Source organism: Planococcus citri, chromosome 2 (genome assembly GCF_950023065.1).
Source record: "Planococcus citri chromosome 2, ihPlaCitr1.1, whole genome shotgun sequence".
Taxonomy (NCBI): Eukaryota; Metazoa; Arthropoda; class Insecta; order Hemiptera; family Pseudococcidae; genus Planococcus; species Planococcus citri.
Genome location: NC_088678.1, coordinates 55,281,168 through 55,299,808, shown reverse-complemented (window position 1 = coordinate 55,299,808; position 18,641 = coordinate 55,281,168). Strand labels below are relative to the sequence as shown.

Sequence of the window (18,641 nt, the reverse complement as noted above, 5' to 3'; positions counted from 1 at the left end):
TCAAAAATGATGAGCCTCCACCAGCTCTGTTTCCTATAAAAGAAATAAATATCGACGAAGAGTTAATTAAAATAAAAAATAAATTAATTAAAGACAAAGACTACATCACTTTAGAAGAGGCAGAAAAATCAGAAATATCTCACAAAGATTTGTTGCTCGATAAGGAGTTGGTAACAGTGTACGTGGATGGGGCATGCACCAGAAATGGTGAAGATGATGCTGTAGCAGGCATTGGAATAATTCTACGACCCTATGGAAAGAAAAATATTAGTCAAAAATTACAAAATATGCCTAAATATACCAACAATATTGCTGAACTCGTAGCAATTCAAAAAACAATGGATTTAATTTTGTCAAAAACTAAGTATCGTCGACTGGAAATATATACAGACTCTAAGTATGCCATCGAAACGATAAGCAGAGTCAAGAAATATAAAGAAAAAAACTGGAAAGTGGCTGGAAAAGAAATAGCCAACAAAGAACTGCTCCAAATAATCCATTCTCTTAAGAAAGAATTCGAGGAAATAAATATCAAGTATGTTGAGGGGCATGGCTACGATTATGCCAACCTACTAGCTGACAGACTGGCCAAGGCAGCTGTGTACGACGATGAATTGGTCGATATATTAGTTGAAGAGCCTGAGGAAAAAATGGAAAAAATTAACAAATTTATTCGATTAAAAAATTTTGAAAAAATTGTCCACGACGAAAAAGAATTTAACAAAAATGATGATCCAGAAAAAAGAGTCCAAATTGGGGACCTAGTCATGCTGCAAAATCACAATCAATCATCTGGACCAAAATATTTAAATAAAAAATTATTTCCAAAAAGAAAAGGTCCATATATAATAACGAAGCAAATTGAGACCAACTGCTACCGACTAGCAGACTACAAAAATTTGAATTCGGATGATAAGCCTATCTCAAACATTAGGCAAATGACACCCTACCTATCTAAAGACCAGCTAAGAATTTTGCAAGACGAAGCTAGGTATAAATCCCCATGGGATGATCGACCATTCCACGAACGTATTACAGCCCAAAAGGCAATTCTAGACGAGAAAAAGAGAAAAGGAGACGAAGAAGCAGTATACAAAATGCTAGAAAACGAAGAAAGGAGGCTGAAAGAGATAAGCGAAAGATACAGCGAATTGGAAAATCAAGAGTTAAAACAGAGACAAGAATTTTTAAAAACTGGTAAATTTACAAAAAAACTACCTACCAAACAGAACGATGAATGGCTCCAAGACCAACTAAATAGGTTGAGGGAGTCAAGAAAATTGGTCAGGAAGCAGAGACAGCAAGAAAAAGCTAAAATTTTGAAAGAAAACAGGAAGAAAAAAGTGTCAAAAAATGTTCAAATGGTGTGCATCGCTTTACATATAAAATCAGACGATAAAAGATACCAATTTCAACAGGTCGCTGATAAAATTGGAGAACAGAAATTATCGGACATAGCGTTCGAGGTATTAACATCGTCGGAAAAACCAACCGCCGATTTGCTGAAAAGATTCGAACAGCAAGAATTGACTATGGAAGAATACCAACGAATTTTCTATTCAATTGTATAAAAATAACATCGAAAACAACGCGAAAACAATTAGAACTAATAAACCAACGAAAATTTTGAAAAACCAACGAAAGAATCGAGATCACAGTGAAAAATTAGGTCTAAAAATATTTTTTCGAAATTTTTATCGATCGAAATCGATTTTTAATTAATTTATCGTCGTCGTCAAATTGGTTTATACCAGAATTTAGTTCTCCGAAATTTCAAGAAATTTTGAAAAATTCCCTACACCTCCGACCCATCAAATTTTGTCTCCAAAAAGCAATTCGTCGAAAACCACATCAATCGCGAAATCACGAGAAAACAGCCAAAAGAAAGAGTCACCGATCATTCGATTGTCGATTATCGAGTTGATAGTCGACGATTTATCGACCCTCGATAATGTGAAAAAATGAGTGTTATCGAGTCGATAAATTTGTCGACTCGATAAAAAATCGTCAACACATACGAAGATAAGCACCGAATTCAAAGGCCACATTAATCGAGAAATCAAAATGGCAAATTCCATCAGCCGTCATGTCTTCGGTAGATTCCTTCCATTGAAGGCAATGCAAGTAGTGGCAACGTCGGTGAAAAATAAGAACAAATTCGGTATTCGTAAATTCACGTAAAAAATCCAAGCGTGTCTTCATCTTACAATACACCATCACCAGAAATCAACGAAAAATTCATCAGTCTTACCTAATAGGAAACAGAAACAAAATTTTTTTAAAAAATAAATTTGAAAAATTAAAATGAAAAGTTCTACGAATTCAGAAAAATAGCATACCTGTTTAAAAAAAAGCGCAGGATTCAAAAAATTCAAACTCCATCGAACAAATACAATCACCTCGAACACAAATCGAACATTTGAAACCGAAATCATCTGTAAAAAATAAAAAAAAGATTGAATTAAAATTACAGAAATTTTAAAAGAAATACCGGATAGAAAATCACACCACATTTTCAAATTACGTCAGCAGAATCCGATAACAAGAGAGGTCAAATGTTCGATCAAAATTAAACAGTATAAAAAATTCAAATTCTCAAAAGTCAGGGCAAAAAGGAACAACGAACAAATAGGGAAAACACTACGACAAGATAAAAAATAATACGATGAAAAAAGTAATGCAAATTGTAAAAGTCACAGATACGTACAAAACAGAACGTCCAGCGAGAAAATCCAACGCCGAATAATACCAAGTTTAATCTTCAGCTAGCCAAAACAAGATGTGTCACCGGTCACCGAACGAATATTCCACAAATCCGATGCTACGTAAAAGACAAACAATGAGAAAAAGGCGACGAAGGTACGTCGGTGAAATATAATTACCTGTCATCGAAGTATCCAGCTTCCAGGATAGTACCGCTCTCAACCAAAGTAAAGTCATCGTTCTAACTCATGTATCATTCTATGGTAATCATTTAGCGTCGTCGTACGTGTAAATTTATTCCAACATCGCCTTCAGCGAAAAAATATTCTCGTACTACGGAAAAAATAAAATTGAAAATTCGGAAAACAAGCTAAATTACCAAAACCAAAATTACCTAGTTAAGGCGATGAATTCCATTGAACGTTTCACCAAATTCATTTTGGAAAACAGCTATCATCGTAGCAAAGGATCTCGAAACTAAATACGTCCATCGTAAATCAACGTGGAAATTCATCGGTATCCTACGTACAACATTGAAATTAATACTATGAATACTAATTAATATTCAAAAACGAAGCTCACTTTTTCCATCGGTGTTCATCATATCCAAACGCCTTGGGGCAAAACAAATCAGTATTCTAGTCAAACTGCGGTATGATAAAGTTGATACATCATCGTATCTACGAACAAGAAATGAACAAATAAATTTCGTCGAAATTTTAAATTTTAATAATCAATAAAAACTTACATCGAAAAAGAACCGTGGGCTAAAAACATCCAAATTGAAAATCTGTTATCCGTGAATCATCGAAATAAAAATGGCGATCAAACTTTCTCCGCTGGCGTTCAAACATCCTGAAATGTAAATACGAAATAATTAGCTAAGCGTTAATTAATAAGTGTTCGACGCAACTGTTCGACACTATACTCTTACCTTGTAATTAGTTTTATACCGGAAATGTCTTCTTTTATTTATAAACGGGCAAGTGATTGATTGAAAATGGGCTTCTCCCAATTAAGGTGATAACACTACGTGTGTTTAGTAATTTTAAGAAAAGTTTTAACAGGTTTTAATCAAGATTCTATACACCATTGTTATATTTTAATTAGTTTTAGCTGAGTTTTAAATTAGAATTAAGAGTTTTTAATTGATTTTTAATGAAACAAGATGAGTCGAAGGCACAGAAGCGTCCCTGTGTCAAAAAGTAAATATTTAGATCATGTAGGTGGCAGTGCAGCCAGTCGAACGAGGCCGAAAAAACCCAGCTAGCTGGAATTTTTTGGGCTTCGTCCGAGGGGCACCGTACTCACCATGGAGTTGTCACTGGTCGACTTACAGTGTTACCACGCTGTGCTTCGACGGGGCAATGAAGTGGTGACGTACGGTGCTCCGACTCGGTTGGCTAAACTACGCCAAAACTGCTACTCGCAGATGAGCTGTGTCGCCGAGTGTATATATACTCGGTGGCACAGCAGCCAAATTAGCTCAAGTTGTATAGCTTTCTTTATACGTTGTATGCGTTCGATTCATCTTATTTCAACGAATTTTTTATCTCATCGAAATAAAAAGAAAAGAATAAAGATTTCTCCGAAATACCTACGAATTAAATTATATTGTATAAAATACCTATTAAAATAAGGAAATTCTTTCGAAGATAAAAAGATGCTGTGTATTTATTCACATCTCTGTTATATTTAATGACAATACATATCATCTCCCACGTAACCCTGAGAGTAAATTATTTATCGAGTTTCATCGAATTATATGGTAAAAACTTGGACTCTCTGAGCCAAGTATTGGTTTATTATACGCTTCTCCGACTGAGCAAATACAGTGGTACACAAGCCTAGCACGCTATAAACGCTGACACCGAACCACCACTGCCAGGTATTACATTATGATATTCGAAGCGTTAAGATGTAATAATTATATTCCTTGTTATTTTTTTTATAATAAACGTTATTAATTGTTCGTTAATTGTTAATATGTTTCCTACAGTCAGCACTGCGGCAGAAAATGAGAAAAATTTCACACGAAAATTGAAAACCTTTCTGATCTGAATATTTTTCCTAAAATTAAAAATAGAAGTTTTCCAGTAATTTACTTGGTTTTGGGTAGTTTAGCAATATAATCGAATCGATACAGTTGACAAAAATTTAAATTACGAGTAACTCAAAAAGAATGAAGCCATAGTTTCACAGCTAGAGCTTTGCATCGAACGAAATTGAACTTGTAGTTAAATATTATGGAAATTATGAAAAATCATAAATTTTTATACATTTCACACTTAGGTAAGTAAATACACATAGGTATTGCATAATTTATGTAAGTACCTATTATTCCCCTTTCTCACTTCAAATCGAGGTTACGATGAATTGAAATTAAAACCATGTCCACGCTGATGCTCTTGAAATGCTCCCTCCATTATCGTCTACACTTCATCGTTTCCTACCATGGATTACATAGTTATCGTCTCGATTTTAATAAATGAAACAATTGTTAAAATAAACTGGTACTAATTGTTGTCTTACAAAAAATTGCTTCAAAAGATAAGCCATATTTGTTATTTATTTTTGTAAATAGCGTGATTCAATCATGCATAGTGCCACGAATTGTTCACTCTCGATTTTTCGTGTGCAAAATATTGTAGACAAAAATATTTCAATGGGTTTATCGTTTATCTTTTTTGAAACATTGAAACAGTCGTCCGAAATTCGTGCTTAATTCGACGAACATTGCGAAAAACTCACCACAATTATTTCAAATTGAAACTAGAAACCAACACCAACGCATATGTAGGTAGGTACATATTTACCTACCAGTCCTACCTATCAAGAATCGAATAAAGTAAGTATAAAGTAAGTAAAAAATGTAACTCAGCTAATTACGATACGGTTTTTTAATCATCTGGATAACATATTAACACGTATTAAAAGGTTTAATAATATTTTCGTGCTTTTTAGATTTTTTTCAAGGAGAAAAATGAGTTCCACAGAACGTCCTGTGAGAATATGCTATAATTCACCTTGTACCGGGTACTTTGTGAGCATTTTATTACCATTTAAGAAGTATTTTGTAATAAAAACTACGAGACATCTTTTCTCAGGGCGTATAATAACATATTCGTTGACATGACAGAAAGGTAATAATACATATATTCAATACGAAACCGTTACTTTGAAAAGATACATACATAAAGCAACGTTGCCAGTTATAACAAGTACATCACAATCTAACTTTGAACTTTTACTTCTAGCTATATTGGCGTAATTATGGCGGAGGAGGTGCCGTTTCACTGCCCCAACTGTCTCGGCGCGAGGCACGAGAAGAGGGACAGTTCCACAGACACCCCCTGCCCCGACTCGACTAGTAAAAAACACTCGAATAGAAAAATAAGTAAAAAAAAATATCACAAATTAACTTATAAGAAGTAGTCTTGATTTCTATTCATACAACTCTTTTTATAATACGTCGAGTCGCAAAAAAAAAACAATAACAAAATACTGAACAATAATTAAGGTAGTTTGCCTCGATTATCCTAGAGGTATCACATTAGAAAAATAAAAAAAAATAATAGTAAGAAACAACATATCACTTGTAGAACACAAAAACAATTTCGTTCAGTCGAACTTATGATTAATAAAGAGAAACAAAACAACGATAGTAATAGAAATAATAACTATAAAAAGATGAAAGAACACATAATAAAAGAAAACCACAGCTGAAGACTTCGATATAGCTGTGTGAATTCGTAAGTAACACAATAATAAAGATACCATATTTTGAGAGAGGAGAGTCACCGATGACCGAATTAATCGTCAAGAAGAGCCCTTGGTTCATCTATTAGCTTCAGTCGAGTTGCATTTGTATATTCATTATGGAAGAATATTTTTGTTGAATTGGGTTTTACGTAGAACTTATACCCAACGAAGTTTTGATCGATGTTTTCGATGTCTCGTATGATGATTGAGCAGGTCTCGTCTGATATATCTCGCGCTGCATTGATCAGCGTAGTATTAAAGAAGGTTAGCCGTTCGTCATTCCGTTGAACGATCGACTGAAACTCATATGGCTGTGCGTATTGGATCTTTAAGACGTTTTCGATATGCGGAAGTAAAATAAGTCGGACGATTTCGTATTTCGATTTCAGTTTTCTCAGGATCGCGTAGATTTCTTTTTTCAGGTTATCGTCGGTCATTCTACCGTCTTGAATATCAAGCCAACCGAAGCTAGTCGTACATGTCCTGTCTGTTCTGTTGTTTATTTCTAAGTATTCACGGAAGTGTTTCATATTATAGCGAATATTAACTCCTTCGACCATTTCTAGAATACATTTTTCGCCATTCTCCATAAGGGCATCACGAATTAGATACGCAACAAAACTATCACCGAGCATCCTGCTATTGTTAAAATGGGCATACAGTTTGTCGTTCATTTGTTTGATTGATAACAGCCCTGTGACGATATATTCTGAGTGGTATTTACCGGTAAGATATTTGGAGATGCGTCGTAACTGCCTCGATAACACCGTTGACTGTTGCACCGATTCATCTCTCTCGTTTTGAAGACAAGTCTGCTGCCGTATTAAATCTAGATTTCGCTTTCGGGATTCCTGTAATTGACGTCGAACTCGTTCAGTTTCTTCATTCTGACGATCTTTTTCTTCTTGCAGCATCCTTTGGTATTGCTTCCGTTCATCCCGTTCCATATCGATTATGTTGGACGACTCTATATTCTCCTCTTTGAGACATCGGATAGTGTAGTCTCGGTCACGTATTTTTATTTCTAAAAGACGAACTTGCTCCGACAGGTTGGCAATAATCTTTTCGTTTCGGTATTCAGATAGAGGAACTCTGTTGGACTGAAGGTTTTTTGTTTTCTTCTCCAGTTCGTCGATGCGTTTTTGTAGATCTTCCGCTCTCCGGTTGGCGGATTTATTTTGTTCTTTTAATTCTCCGATTATATCGGATTTTTGTCTCAGTTTGGTCTTCAGGTCGTTGATTGACCGCTCGCTGTAGGAGTTACGGTCATCGTGATACCGGTAGCTCCGAACTATTCGACCGTCTGCCACTCGAGAGATTGATGAAACGGGACGCATCGTAATGAATAAAGTAGTAATTTATTTCTAAAACACCACCGTAAAGCAACGCAGATCGACACTCATAGAACTGAATTTGCAATTATTACATCAATCAGCTTTTATCGAATAGAGAACGCACGTAATGAAATTACTAGAGAATAGCCATTAAACACATCAAACACATTAACGAGAGAATGAATTTACGACGCACTTCCTTTAGAATTCTAGAATCGGTGATTTTATCTTTTTCTTATCAGATGATTTTTGGCTTTTTGATGTTTTTGCGTTTTAGGCAGTTACTTTCGGATGAGTGACGTTTTGGTTAATTCCAACCTCTGACTACTCGATGGTAGTCTTCCTTGGACATTTCTTCGTGTAGCTTGTTTCTCAGAAGTTGGCGGATTGAATTTGAAATATTTTGCTCGTGTTTAATTTTTCTAACTTCGGTGGCCTTTTTGAATAATTCGTCTTCGCCAATTTCTTTTTCGATTCGCATTAATTCTTGAGTGTAGCTGTTTTCGATCGGTATCGGCGTATTAGAAACAATCATGTTGATAGTAAGTACATTTTTCGTTGGTTTTTCTTTCGGTGGACGACCTCTCTTTTTCTTCGTTTGGATAATATTTTTTAATTGTTTCAGTTTAGATGGATTTGTCTGCTCATCATTCCAACCGAGATAATCGCTTTCAGACTCCGCATCCTGCTGTACCAATTCGAGTTTTCTCCGATCGTCTATCCGCTGCTGAAAAGTTCTTTTATCAAATGGTGAGGTATATTTGACGTTATCTTCGAGCAGTTGAACCTGTTCTTTTTTCGCATAAATAGTCGTTTGGCGTAAGTTAACAAATTTTATATCGTCGTTTTCTTCTGTTTTGTAATTTCTAACTAGATAGCAATTGACATCAACTTGTTCTTCTACTATAAATGGTCCAATGCGTTTCGGATAGAATTTACCGGCTAAAAATCTGTCAGCGTTACTATGTAGATGAGTAGAAATCATTACTAGATCTCCTTCTTGGAGTCTCTTCTCTGGATCGTCGTTCTCGTTGAATTTTTGTTCTTGAATGATCCATAGTTCTAGCTGTTTCAATCGAATGAGTTTATGGATTTTTTCACGCTTAGTTTCCTGAGGTAAGTTCAAGATTTCTTCGCGATCATCGCCATAGACAGCTTGCTTCGCTAATTTATCCGCTACTACGTTCGTAAAGTCATATTTATGACCTTTTGTATGAATTATTTCTACATAACGCATTCTGCTTTTTAGTTCTTTTATTTGTAAAAGAAGGTCTTTATGAGCCACTAATTTCCTTGATGCATTTTTCCATTCATTTAGCTCGTACTCGAGTGTTTTATCGATAGTTTGTTTGGCGTATAACGAATCAGTCAAGATCTTTAATTTTCGGTGATCGGTTTTCCATAACACAGCTAATATGGTCTCTTTTATCGCGTAGAGTTCGGCCAAATTATTCGTGGGTTTTTGCTTATTTAATCGTTGAGAAATATTATATCGGCTGGTTGGTTTAAAACAAACGCCAATTCCAGCGATAGCATCGTCGCTTCCGTTGGCTTTACATGCCCCATCAGTAGCTGCCCATAGAAATCCACTTTTATCAATATACAACTCGCCATCGTGCATAATATCTGGTAGATTATCGAATGTAGTATATTTTTTCTCGTAGGTACTGATTTTTTCTATTGCTTTTTTTAATAGTTTATTGATGTCATGACGAAATGTTTCTATAATTTCCGGCTTCGGTGCATCCTGTGGAATGCCCCATATTTCAAATGGACTAAGACCATAATCCGAAGGAGCCATATTGAGATTTTTTTCTACTGCTGAAACGTAATAATGCCAGTTTTCGTGAGTATAGTCTTCACTGTTACTATTTTCATTTAAATAGATTCTCAATTGAGTGCCAATTTCACGCATGCTTCTTTCCACCGTAGATGACTGAGGATTATACGGCGATACGTATGTACATTCCACCTTCAATCGCTTACACTCGTCTTTCCACTGATTCGATATAAACTGTGGTCCGTTGTCAGTCGTGATTCGCTTCAATTTGTGACCATGGGCTCGCATATCATCGTTGATTCGTGTTAGAATAGGTAAGACCGATTCTGTTTTCGTATCTTTAAGCGCCATTAGATATACTTTCTTGCTAAATACATCTTTAGCGACGACGATAGCACGAGGAAGACCCAGTGGATTTGGCAATTGACCATAAAGATCCACACTAACATTTTCTCCGATATCATTTGCTGTAACTTTAGCAAACTCCGGATATTTTTTTAATCCGTAAACTTTGTTTTGTTTGCAGACAATACAGACACTCACGATAAAAGCAATATGTTTCTCAGCCGACGGATGGTAATAAGTTCTATTAAAGATGTCAATCAATTTATTTTTCCCGAGATGACCGTACCATTCGTGCAAATATTCAACAGTTTCTCTCAGCAGCGCACTTGGAAGATAAGGTAATGGATATTCTCCAGTTGTCCGATATAGTATGCCGTAATCAGTTGTATATTTCTCTTTGATATTTTCAACGTATTTTGCTACAGCTTTCTTTCCTCTAAACTTGATTTTATCTGCAATTTGACCGTTTAATGTGTTAATAATAGCTTTTAATTTTGGATCATCATTTTGCCATGTTGATAGATGAAAAAGCGCTTGTTCGAGATCCTGTTTTATTTGGACTCTTATTTCTAAAATATCCATTATTTCTTCGGTCCTGATCAATTCTAACGGAGGTGAGTTGAATAATTTATGGTCAGGTTTAGATATAGTATATTGGATGTTGAGGTGTTTCGTCCAAAGATACCAGCCGGCTGCTTTAACATGGAATTCAGATGCGTCTTTTATTTTTGATACTGCTGTTTTTAAACTGATTGGAACATGAATTTCTCTACCGATGAGCCACATTCTGTTCTTTTTTAACGCATTAACGAGCGCAAATACTCGTTTTTCGATGATGGAATAATTTTTTTCGTGTGATTTCAGCGCTGATGACACGAACATAACAACATGCTTTTCTCCTTCGAGTATTTGATACAAGACTGCATTCACAGTGGATGGTTCGACGCTAATTTCTATGTAGAATGGTTCTTCGTTATCTGGCATTTTTAACTCGAACTTTTGCTGATAAGCTTCATAAAGTTGATCGAACGCATCGGACTGTTCTTTTCCCCATACAAATGGAACATCTTTCTTGGTAAGTTTCGTGATTGGCTCTAATATTGTCTGATAATTTTCGATGAATTTTCTATATAAGTTTGTCAGACCGGTGAATTGTTTGATATTTGTGACGGTTGGTAGAATAACTCTGTTTTGGCGTTTATTGAAGAATTTATTTCTAAAACGTAGTAATTTTTCCATTTTTTGATCTTGTTTTTTCACCGAGTCTTCTCCGATAACGTGGCCAAGGAAATCGACGTTTTTCTGAAATAGTTTAGTTTTGCTCGGGTTTAGCGTCATATTCGCCTCGTTGATTCGCCGAAATACTTCTTCGAGCAGTTGGACGTGCTCCTCGAATGTCTCAGTTTCAATCAAGAATTCATCAACGAACATTTTCACTGGAAGGCCGTAAAACATTCTTCGTCTGCGATCAATGAATTCGCCCATAGCGACGACAGTACCAAATGGATCTACATTCCATTCCCAGATTTCACCGTCCATCTTAAATCCGGTGTACTTTTTCGAGTTTTCGTCGAGTGGATCTTGCCAGAATCCAGAGCTAAAATCGCCCGTTGATCGATAGACTTTCTTTTTACCATCATGAACCAAACGTTCCGAATTTGGTGGTTCATTGTAGTTTGGAATTAGATATTTGTTCAGTTCTTCTGGATCTAGACAGATACGAAGCGAGCCGTTGGATTTGGTACGTATTATAGTATTATTAACGTGAGTTGTATTCGATGGTCTGATAATATCGTTAATAATTAACCGGTGCATTTCAGCTTTCACTTTTTCGCGCATATGAACGCTTGGGATATAATTTCTACCATTAAAGTTGGGGACTTTATCAACGTTGAACTTGAATACCACTGGATCACCATTGTAACGACCAATTTCGTCACGAAATATACGAGAGTGCGGATTTAAACGTTGGAAAGCGATTTGTTGTTGTTCGTTTGATAGCTGAATATTTCTATCATTTCGTAGGAGCTTTTTACGAAGAATTTCACCGGTATCTTTCGCAGGTTCGATTGGTTTAATTATTTTATCGATTAAACGTATATGAATTTTACGGATGTTGATGTACTTATCTAGAATTACGAAATCAATGTATTCTATCACGCCACCACGTTCACATTTTGCTCTCATTGGACCAAACTCAGTATCTATATTGTTGTCTTTCATAGCATGGCGACCGATAAGAATTTTGCCTGGTAGGTTTCTCATTACATGGAATTTTACGTTGATTTTATAGTCTTTAAATTTAAACTGTACGACGCCCATAAGGTCAAGGCATTCTTCTTCGTTACCATTGGCTACTTTAACAATGGCAATTTGTTTTGCAGGTTCGAAAGCAACGTGATTTGGATGATTTCTATGCAGCATGAAAAGTGTGCCCTGATCAATGACGTTTGCGTCAGCACCGGAATCAAGTAAAACGACGCAGTCTTCAGTCTCAATTTTCAACGGAATAGCACTTGTATTTTGCGGATGTTTAGGTTGTTCATTCGCTTCGATTGTTTTTATTTTATTAATTTCTATAACTTCATCAGTAATTTCTTCGATAGTTAATGCTTGTTCTTCTGCAGGATGTTGATAGAGTACTAGCTGTTGGTTGGAGTGAACATTATATAGATCGTATGTCAACTCCATTTCATCTTCGATACTCAGATTAGCTGGTGAGTTGCAAGTGGCTACTGTTTTCATTGATGCCGAAGAGTCAAGCGATTCCTCCGATGAGATGCTATCGTCGGCATTATTATGATTTATAATGCAGTTAACGTTAATATGTTCGTGTTTTTCTATCTCAGGTTCACCGTTCGGATGCTGCTCAGTGATTGGTTCGCAGATTTCGATTTTTTCGTCGTTGTTTTCGCATGTTTGGATAATTTTTGGTTTTCTTATTGGTGAAAGTTTTTTCTTTGATGGCGAGAATACTTTTCTACGTAATATTGGCGGTGATTTTACACGAATTGGCGATTTTTTGAGAGTAATTCGCGCTACGGATTCAGGTACGATTTCTTCTTCTTCGGGTATTGACATAGTAGGTAGTTTATTTATTTCTATCGATGATTTTTCCTTTTCAGGTTCAGACTGGATCATATTGTATTTCTGCAATATTTCTTCGAACTGGCATCGTAATATTTTACTGTTATCATCTCTAGGTAAGAAATCATGTAATTTATTACTATAGAAGAATTTCCCTTTTATAACATTAATAACTCCAGATCTATTTGTTCTCATTCGATGCCCAGTTGTTACGATAAAATGCTTCGATAGTTCAGTGATTAGCCTGGTGTTTTTCATACGATAGATATTTTTCTTGTAAATAGATAGAATACGTAAATATCTCCGAATATGACCACGAGGTTTTTTATTGGTCGCCGGATGCAGAATCGGAAACAGAACCAAGGTTGATGAGGGTTTTTGATATTTTATTTGGTTACAGATTTTTTGAACCCAATATGCGATATAGTTTAACGGAATTCGATCATCGTTTAACTCTCCTTCTCCGAATGAAATTACCAGCTTTTGATTGGATAGATTAAAATTTTTCAGCGTCATAAAAATATTTGCCAAGGTTGGCATACGTATACTCCCGTTACCAAGTAATAATTGAGCGATGTTATCACCAAAATAATTTATTTTACAATTTTTTATTTCTAGTTTACATAGGTTTATTCTTGGACGGGAATACGAGTCAGGACTTAGTTTAAAGAATTCTGTTGAGCAGCTCCGGTTTGACTGCCAAATAGACCATTAGCAAACGAATTACCGGATGTTGAAGCATTTGCTTGAGGCTGTCGTTGAAATAGAGATTGGCTTGGCGGAGGATTCGAAGTAGTATTTTGTGCTTGTTGTTCCGTAGCATTTTGGCCACCATTTTGACCAGTTTGTTGTTCGGATAATGGACGTGAATCTTCGCCGTATTTGTCACCATATGGTCTGTTATCATAGTTGTCATAATTTCTATATCCGCCACGGTAGCCACCTCGATAGCCACGGCTTCTTCCACGATAACCACCTCGATATTCTCCATTATTCCATCGACCACGATAACCACCGCGATCATCACTCGTTTTGCCATTCTCGTCTTGCATAATACCGCTACTATAATCGCGAAACGTGCGATCGTCATTTCGCTGGTGAGTCGTTCGCTGAGGGATTTCCAATTGTTTAGCCCAGCTGGTCACGTTACAGATTTTTGAGGCAGCCAGCTGTTTCAGCGAGTTTAATTTGGCAATCAGTTGTTCGAAAGAGTTTACGTCTTCACTCGAGATTTTATATTGAAACTCCGGTGGTATTTTATCGTAAAGACTGCTTATTGCTTCACTAGGTGATACTTTCTTCATACTCGTCAGCGTTGGGTACCATAATTCGACTCTTTCTATTACTTTCGTAATAGAGTAGTCGGTCGGCGCAGCTTCATTACTAAACGCTTCTAGAGCTGCCTTTTGACAGGCTTCATCCCAGAATACTGAGAGAAATATTCTTCGGCTATCCTGGTAGGTTCTCGCATTTTTACTACGACTGCTCCACGAATCATTGTTTACTTTTACAGCTGTGTTAAACATAATAATTTTAGTCATTTCGTTGGTAAGCTGCACTTGCGACATGTAGTTTTCGAATTGATCAAGGAAACGATTCGGGTGGTGTTTATTTTGCTCATCGAAGACTATACCGGAGTTCGGAAATAAGGTAATGAAGTTCTGTTCATTAGGTAACGTGACTTGGATATGCTGAGGTGGAACTTCGAACTCGGCCATTTCAGCATCCATTCTGTTATTTATCGCCGTCGTCATAGCTGTAGAAATTTGTTGGAACAAATCTTTCGTCGCATCGGTAATCGTTTTAGTAACATGATTATTAATTCGAGCTTCAGCTGCGGCGATTTTATCATCGATCTTAGTATTTATTTGTTCTTCAGTCAGAGCCATTTCCGACAAGTTTTCACGTACTGACTCGGCTAGGTTTGAAAACGGGAGGTTTTCAAACAATGCTCGGATTTGATTCGTATAAAAATCTTCAAAAACTTCAACACTAGGATTGATTATTTCTATTGGAACATTCTTTGTTTTACGAACACTTTTCTTAATTATTTCTACACGTTGAACTTCGCGTTTCCGTAGCTTGAGGATTGGAGATTGATTCGGCGTGATTGGTCTTGAAAGCGACTTATCTGATACAATATTGCGCGGAATTTTGACGTTTTTCCGGCGCAATATTTCACGAAAAACAGGTTACACTTACTGGAATGAGTAGTAACATTTATTTCTAATTGATCAGGAACTACGTAATCATTTCTATAAATTGTCGCGAATTTTATAAGAAAATAAAGTTGCACACGCGGTTTCGAACAATGGAAACTTACGACGATACAATCGTGTAGAATAGTTTTTTATAAAACAGAAATAAATCGCACTTTTTATAAGAAAATCGTGCCCACCGGATGGGAGCCACTAGTGTACCGGGTACTTTGTGAGCATTTTATTACCATTTAAGAAGTATTTTGTAATAAAAACTACGAGACATCTTTTCTCAGGGCGTATAATAACATATTCGTTGACATGACAGAAAGGTAATAATACATATATTCAATACGAAACCGTTACTTTGAAAAGATACATACATAAAGCAACGTTGCCAGTTATAACAAGTACATCACAATCTAACTTTGAACTTTTACTTCTAGCTATATTGGCGTAATTATGGCGGAGGAGGTGCCGTTTCAACCTTCTGCAGCGGTTGTTAATCGAACAGAATATGATGCCAAAAAAACTGCAGCTTTGAAAGGCGTTTGTAAGAGAAATATCACTGTTCAGAAAAAAACTGCCGAGGCATGGACCATGAAAAAAGGCGAATTATGTAGAATCAGCGTAACTGAAGGTTCGCAAGTAAGTAACTTATCATAACTAGGTATCACAAAAAATGGACCAATTCAATACAGGATCAGAAATTCAAGTTTGGCGATACTTTTCAGGTAGGAGACGTCAATTTTTGGAATTTACATAATAGCAAAGAAAGATTTTACTCGGGTATGTAGGTAATCAAAACAGAAAATCTAATATTTGAATTATAGATTTTACATAAACATAAATTATTTTTTCAAAAGGAAAAACTAGACAGCTGCACTCCGCTCATTTAACAACGTACGACAGATTGTGGAGTAATTTACCGTACTTAAATCCCCTAGCAACTGTCGTAACGGATACTTTGCAATATGGTATAGATGAAGATGGGGCTGGAGTTCATGATGTAATAGGTAAGTAAGCTTTCCTTGACAATTCATAACCTATAATTATCATTTCAGTTTAAACAGATTAAAATTGATTTGAAAATCATACAGGAACACGATGTGATAATTACACTAGCGAGTTGATCACTGGAGAAAAATGTGTGACCTCGTGCCATCAGCAGCTGACTAAGGCAATAGATAGGTTCGGTTTGAGTGAAGATGATGTTCATGATGTCTGGAACATATTTATGTGCACAGGATTTACCAAAGTTCGTACAAATCACGATCTAAATTCTATAGATGTCATTTGAATTAGAACTAATTTTATCAAAAATCTCAACAGGATACTCACCAATATTTCACCAAGAAAAGTCCTGCCAAACCAGGAGATTATATCGAATTTATCGCGGATATGGATTTATTGGTAGCGGTCAGCGCTTGTCCTCATGGTAATTTTTCTACGCTAATTCAGTTTTTTTTAAAAAGTATTTTTTATTGAATTTATAATGTTTAAGGCGACGTTTCAATGGTTGTTGGCGAAGAAGTACCTGATTCGAAATGTTTTCCATTACAAGTGGAAGTTTTTTCACCACAAATCTGATGGAAGAAATCTTGCGAGTGAATAATTCCGAGCCTGTGTAAACTCACTTCTGTGAAAATAAAGGTTTCTTTGGAATGAATTTTCTTCTCGTATTTTCAGCAATCTGTCGAGGAAATGAATATTGTACTACGTTCTACAAAATTTTCCCGTAGCGACGAAGAAATAAAAAATATTACATCGGAACTTTCTCCAAGTTTATATGAATCTCCCACTGACGGTATAATTTTGGATTTAGAAGACTCAATCACCGAGGGAGGTAGTTTTTCAGAAACCTTGCATCGCTTCACTGCAGCATCCTTAAATTCTTCTTGATCTGGACCCAAACGCCGAATCGCCTGATACATAGATGGTGTCGTATTCGATTCGCTTGTATTCACTGCTCGCATTTTTTTTATTTTGTTCAATACTTCGGAACTCTTTGAGTTATCAGCAGTTGTAGAATGATTAAAATAATTCAAGATTTCACTATTCGGATTATTTCCACTTGGTTGAACATTCTGACTACTATTTTGCTGATATAAGTTTTCAATTGTACAGCTCAGTTCGTATTTTCTTCGATTAAATTTCAAATGTTTGACTTGTTGCATTAAATTTTTCAAAGTTTCTTTCTTATCATCCAGAAGTTGCTGGTATCTGTAAGATTGAAATTTTACGTGATTATAGTTAGAGTAGGTATACCAAATTAGGTATCAAAGTTTTCAGAAAATATAATTACTGCAGTTCTTCTTGTTTTTGAAGTTTCTCTATAGATTGAAGATCTTTGCGAGCTAATTGTGTTTTCAACTCTTTTTCGTTCAATACTCGTAATTCATTTTCACAATTTTCTATCTGTTTTGCAAGGTCAACGAAGTCTGCGAAAGATTGATCGAGAAATGAACTTCCCGTAGTAATAGGAACCGAAGACAAACATTTTACCTAGTTACCCTTTGACATGAAATCATTTTCATTGCGTATCAATGGACCAGGCCGGCTATGTTGATCTTCATTATTGCTGATGTATTCGTAAACGCGGTCACAATGAGAAGATCTTCCAGAAAGAATATCTTCTTGATCTTTTTTCTACATCATAATATCACGATAAACAAACTTCGTAAATTTTTTACCTAGGTACGATGAATTTAGAAAACGTATTTTCCTACCAGCAAAGTTTCTTGCTCTGCAATACACTGCTTCTTGTCGTGTAAAATATTCTCTAAAATTATCACTCGTTTATCTAATAGACGGTTGCTCTCTTCCAACATCGGTAATGCGCTCTTCTTTTTTTGAAGTAAATCCGCATTTGAAGTGATTTGATCGTGGTGGTGTTTCAGTTCATTAATTTTAGCTATTGTTTCATCAAAAACTGCAAAAAATATCCGTGAAGTATGAATGATAACGTAATGATAGGAATCACAAAAATGTTATTCTTACTTTCTTTAGATAATTTCTGCATCGCTAAGAAGCGGTCCCGTGTTCCTTTTATTTTGTTCAGAGCATCGAGCCCACTTTCTTTTTCCATTATGATGAAAATTACGAATCTTACAATCGAAATCTGAGTCTGAAAGTATGATGATATAATTAGGTACAATAAAATAAATGCAACTTGCGGAATTGTCGATTGTATTGTTCACTAAACAGGGAAATATCTTTCAATTATAGTTTGCTTCATTCATCATATTATACATTTTAAATTTTAATCGCGATTCATTATTGTGGTAAAAATTCCAATGTACATCATCTTCTTATCTACCTTTTTCTCCTTTTTCAATATACCCGCCAAAAGTTTTGCCAAAAGAAAAAATCGGATGCGGATTTTGAAAAGTTTTGAATTTTTCAGACGCGAACTAAGCGCGAACTACAGTT

At 35.8% G+C, this 18,641-nt stretch overlaps 2 protein-coding genes across 4 annotated transcripts; one reads left to right on the top strand and one right to left on the bottom strand.

Annotated features, from left to right (window-relative positions):
- The first annotated feature begins 5,673 nt into the window (after positions 1–5,673).
- LOC135836544 (uncharacterized) lies at positions 5,674–17,262 on the top strand. 2 transcript variants are annotated; one of them, XM_065351439.1, is made up of 8 exons: positions 5,674–5,729; positions 15,697–15,857; positions 15,944–15,998; positions 16,076–16,225; positions 16,310–16,467; positions 16,542–16,647; positions 16,714–16,816; positions 16,899–17,262. In XM_065351439.1, the coding sequence occupies exons 1-7, from the start codon at positions 5,687–5,689 to the stop codon at positions 16,797–16,799; spliced, it is 759 nt and encodes a 252-aa protein (XP_065207511.1). In that variant the 5' UTR covers positions 5,674–5,686; the 3' UTR covers positions 16,800–16,816; positions 16,899–17,262. The 2 variants fall into 2 exon arrangements, with proteins under 2 accessions (XP_065207511.1, XP_065207510.1); XM_065351438.1 differs by lacking the exon at positions 16,899–17,262 and having other exon boundaries at positions 16,714–16,878.
- LOC135836540 (arp2/3 complex-activating protein rickA-like) lies at positions 5,685–18,573 on the bottom strand. Of its 2 annotated transcripts, none has more exons than XM_065351432.1 (8): positions 18,210–18,573; positions 17,939–18,141; positions 17,723–17,858; positions 17,515–17,650; positions 16,747–17,432; positions 16,551–16,661; positions 15,697–16,433; positions 5,685–5,729 (listed from the first exon to the last, which is right to left on the bottom strand). In XM_065351432.1, the coding sequence occupies exons 1-5, from the start codon at positions 18,295–18,297 to the stop codon at positions 16,895–16,897; spliced, it is 1,101 nt and encodes a 366-aa protein (XP_065207504.1). In that variant the 5' UTR covers positions 18,298–18,573; the 3' UTR covers positions 5,685–5,729; positions 15,697–16,433; positions 16,551–16,661; positions 16,747–16,894. The 2 variants fall into 2 exon arrangements, with proteins under 2 accessions (XP_065207504.1, XP_065207505.1); XM_065351433.1 differs by having other exon boundaries at positions 15,697–16,661; positions 16,747–16,902; positions 16,976–17,432; positions 18,210–18,572.
- Between the last annotated feature and the right edge of the window lie 68 nt (positions 18,574–18,641).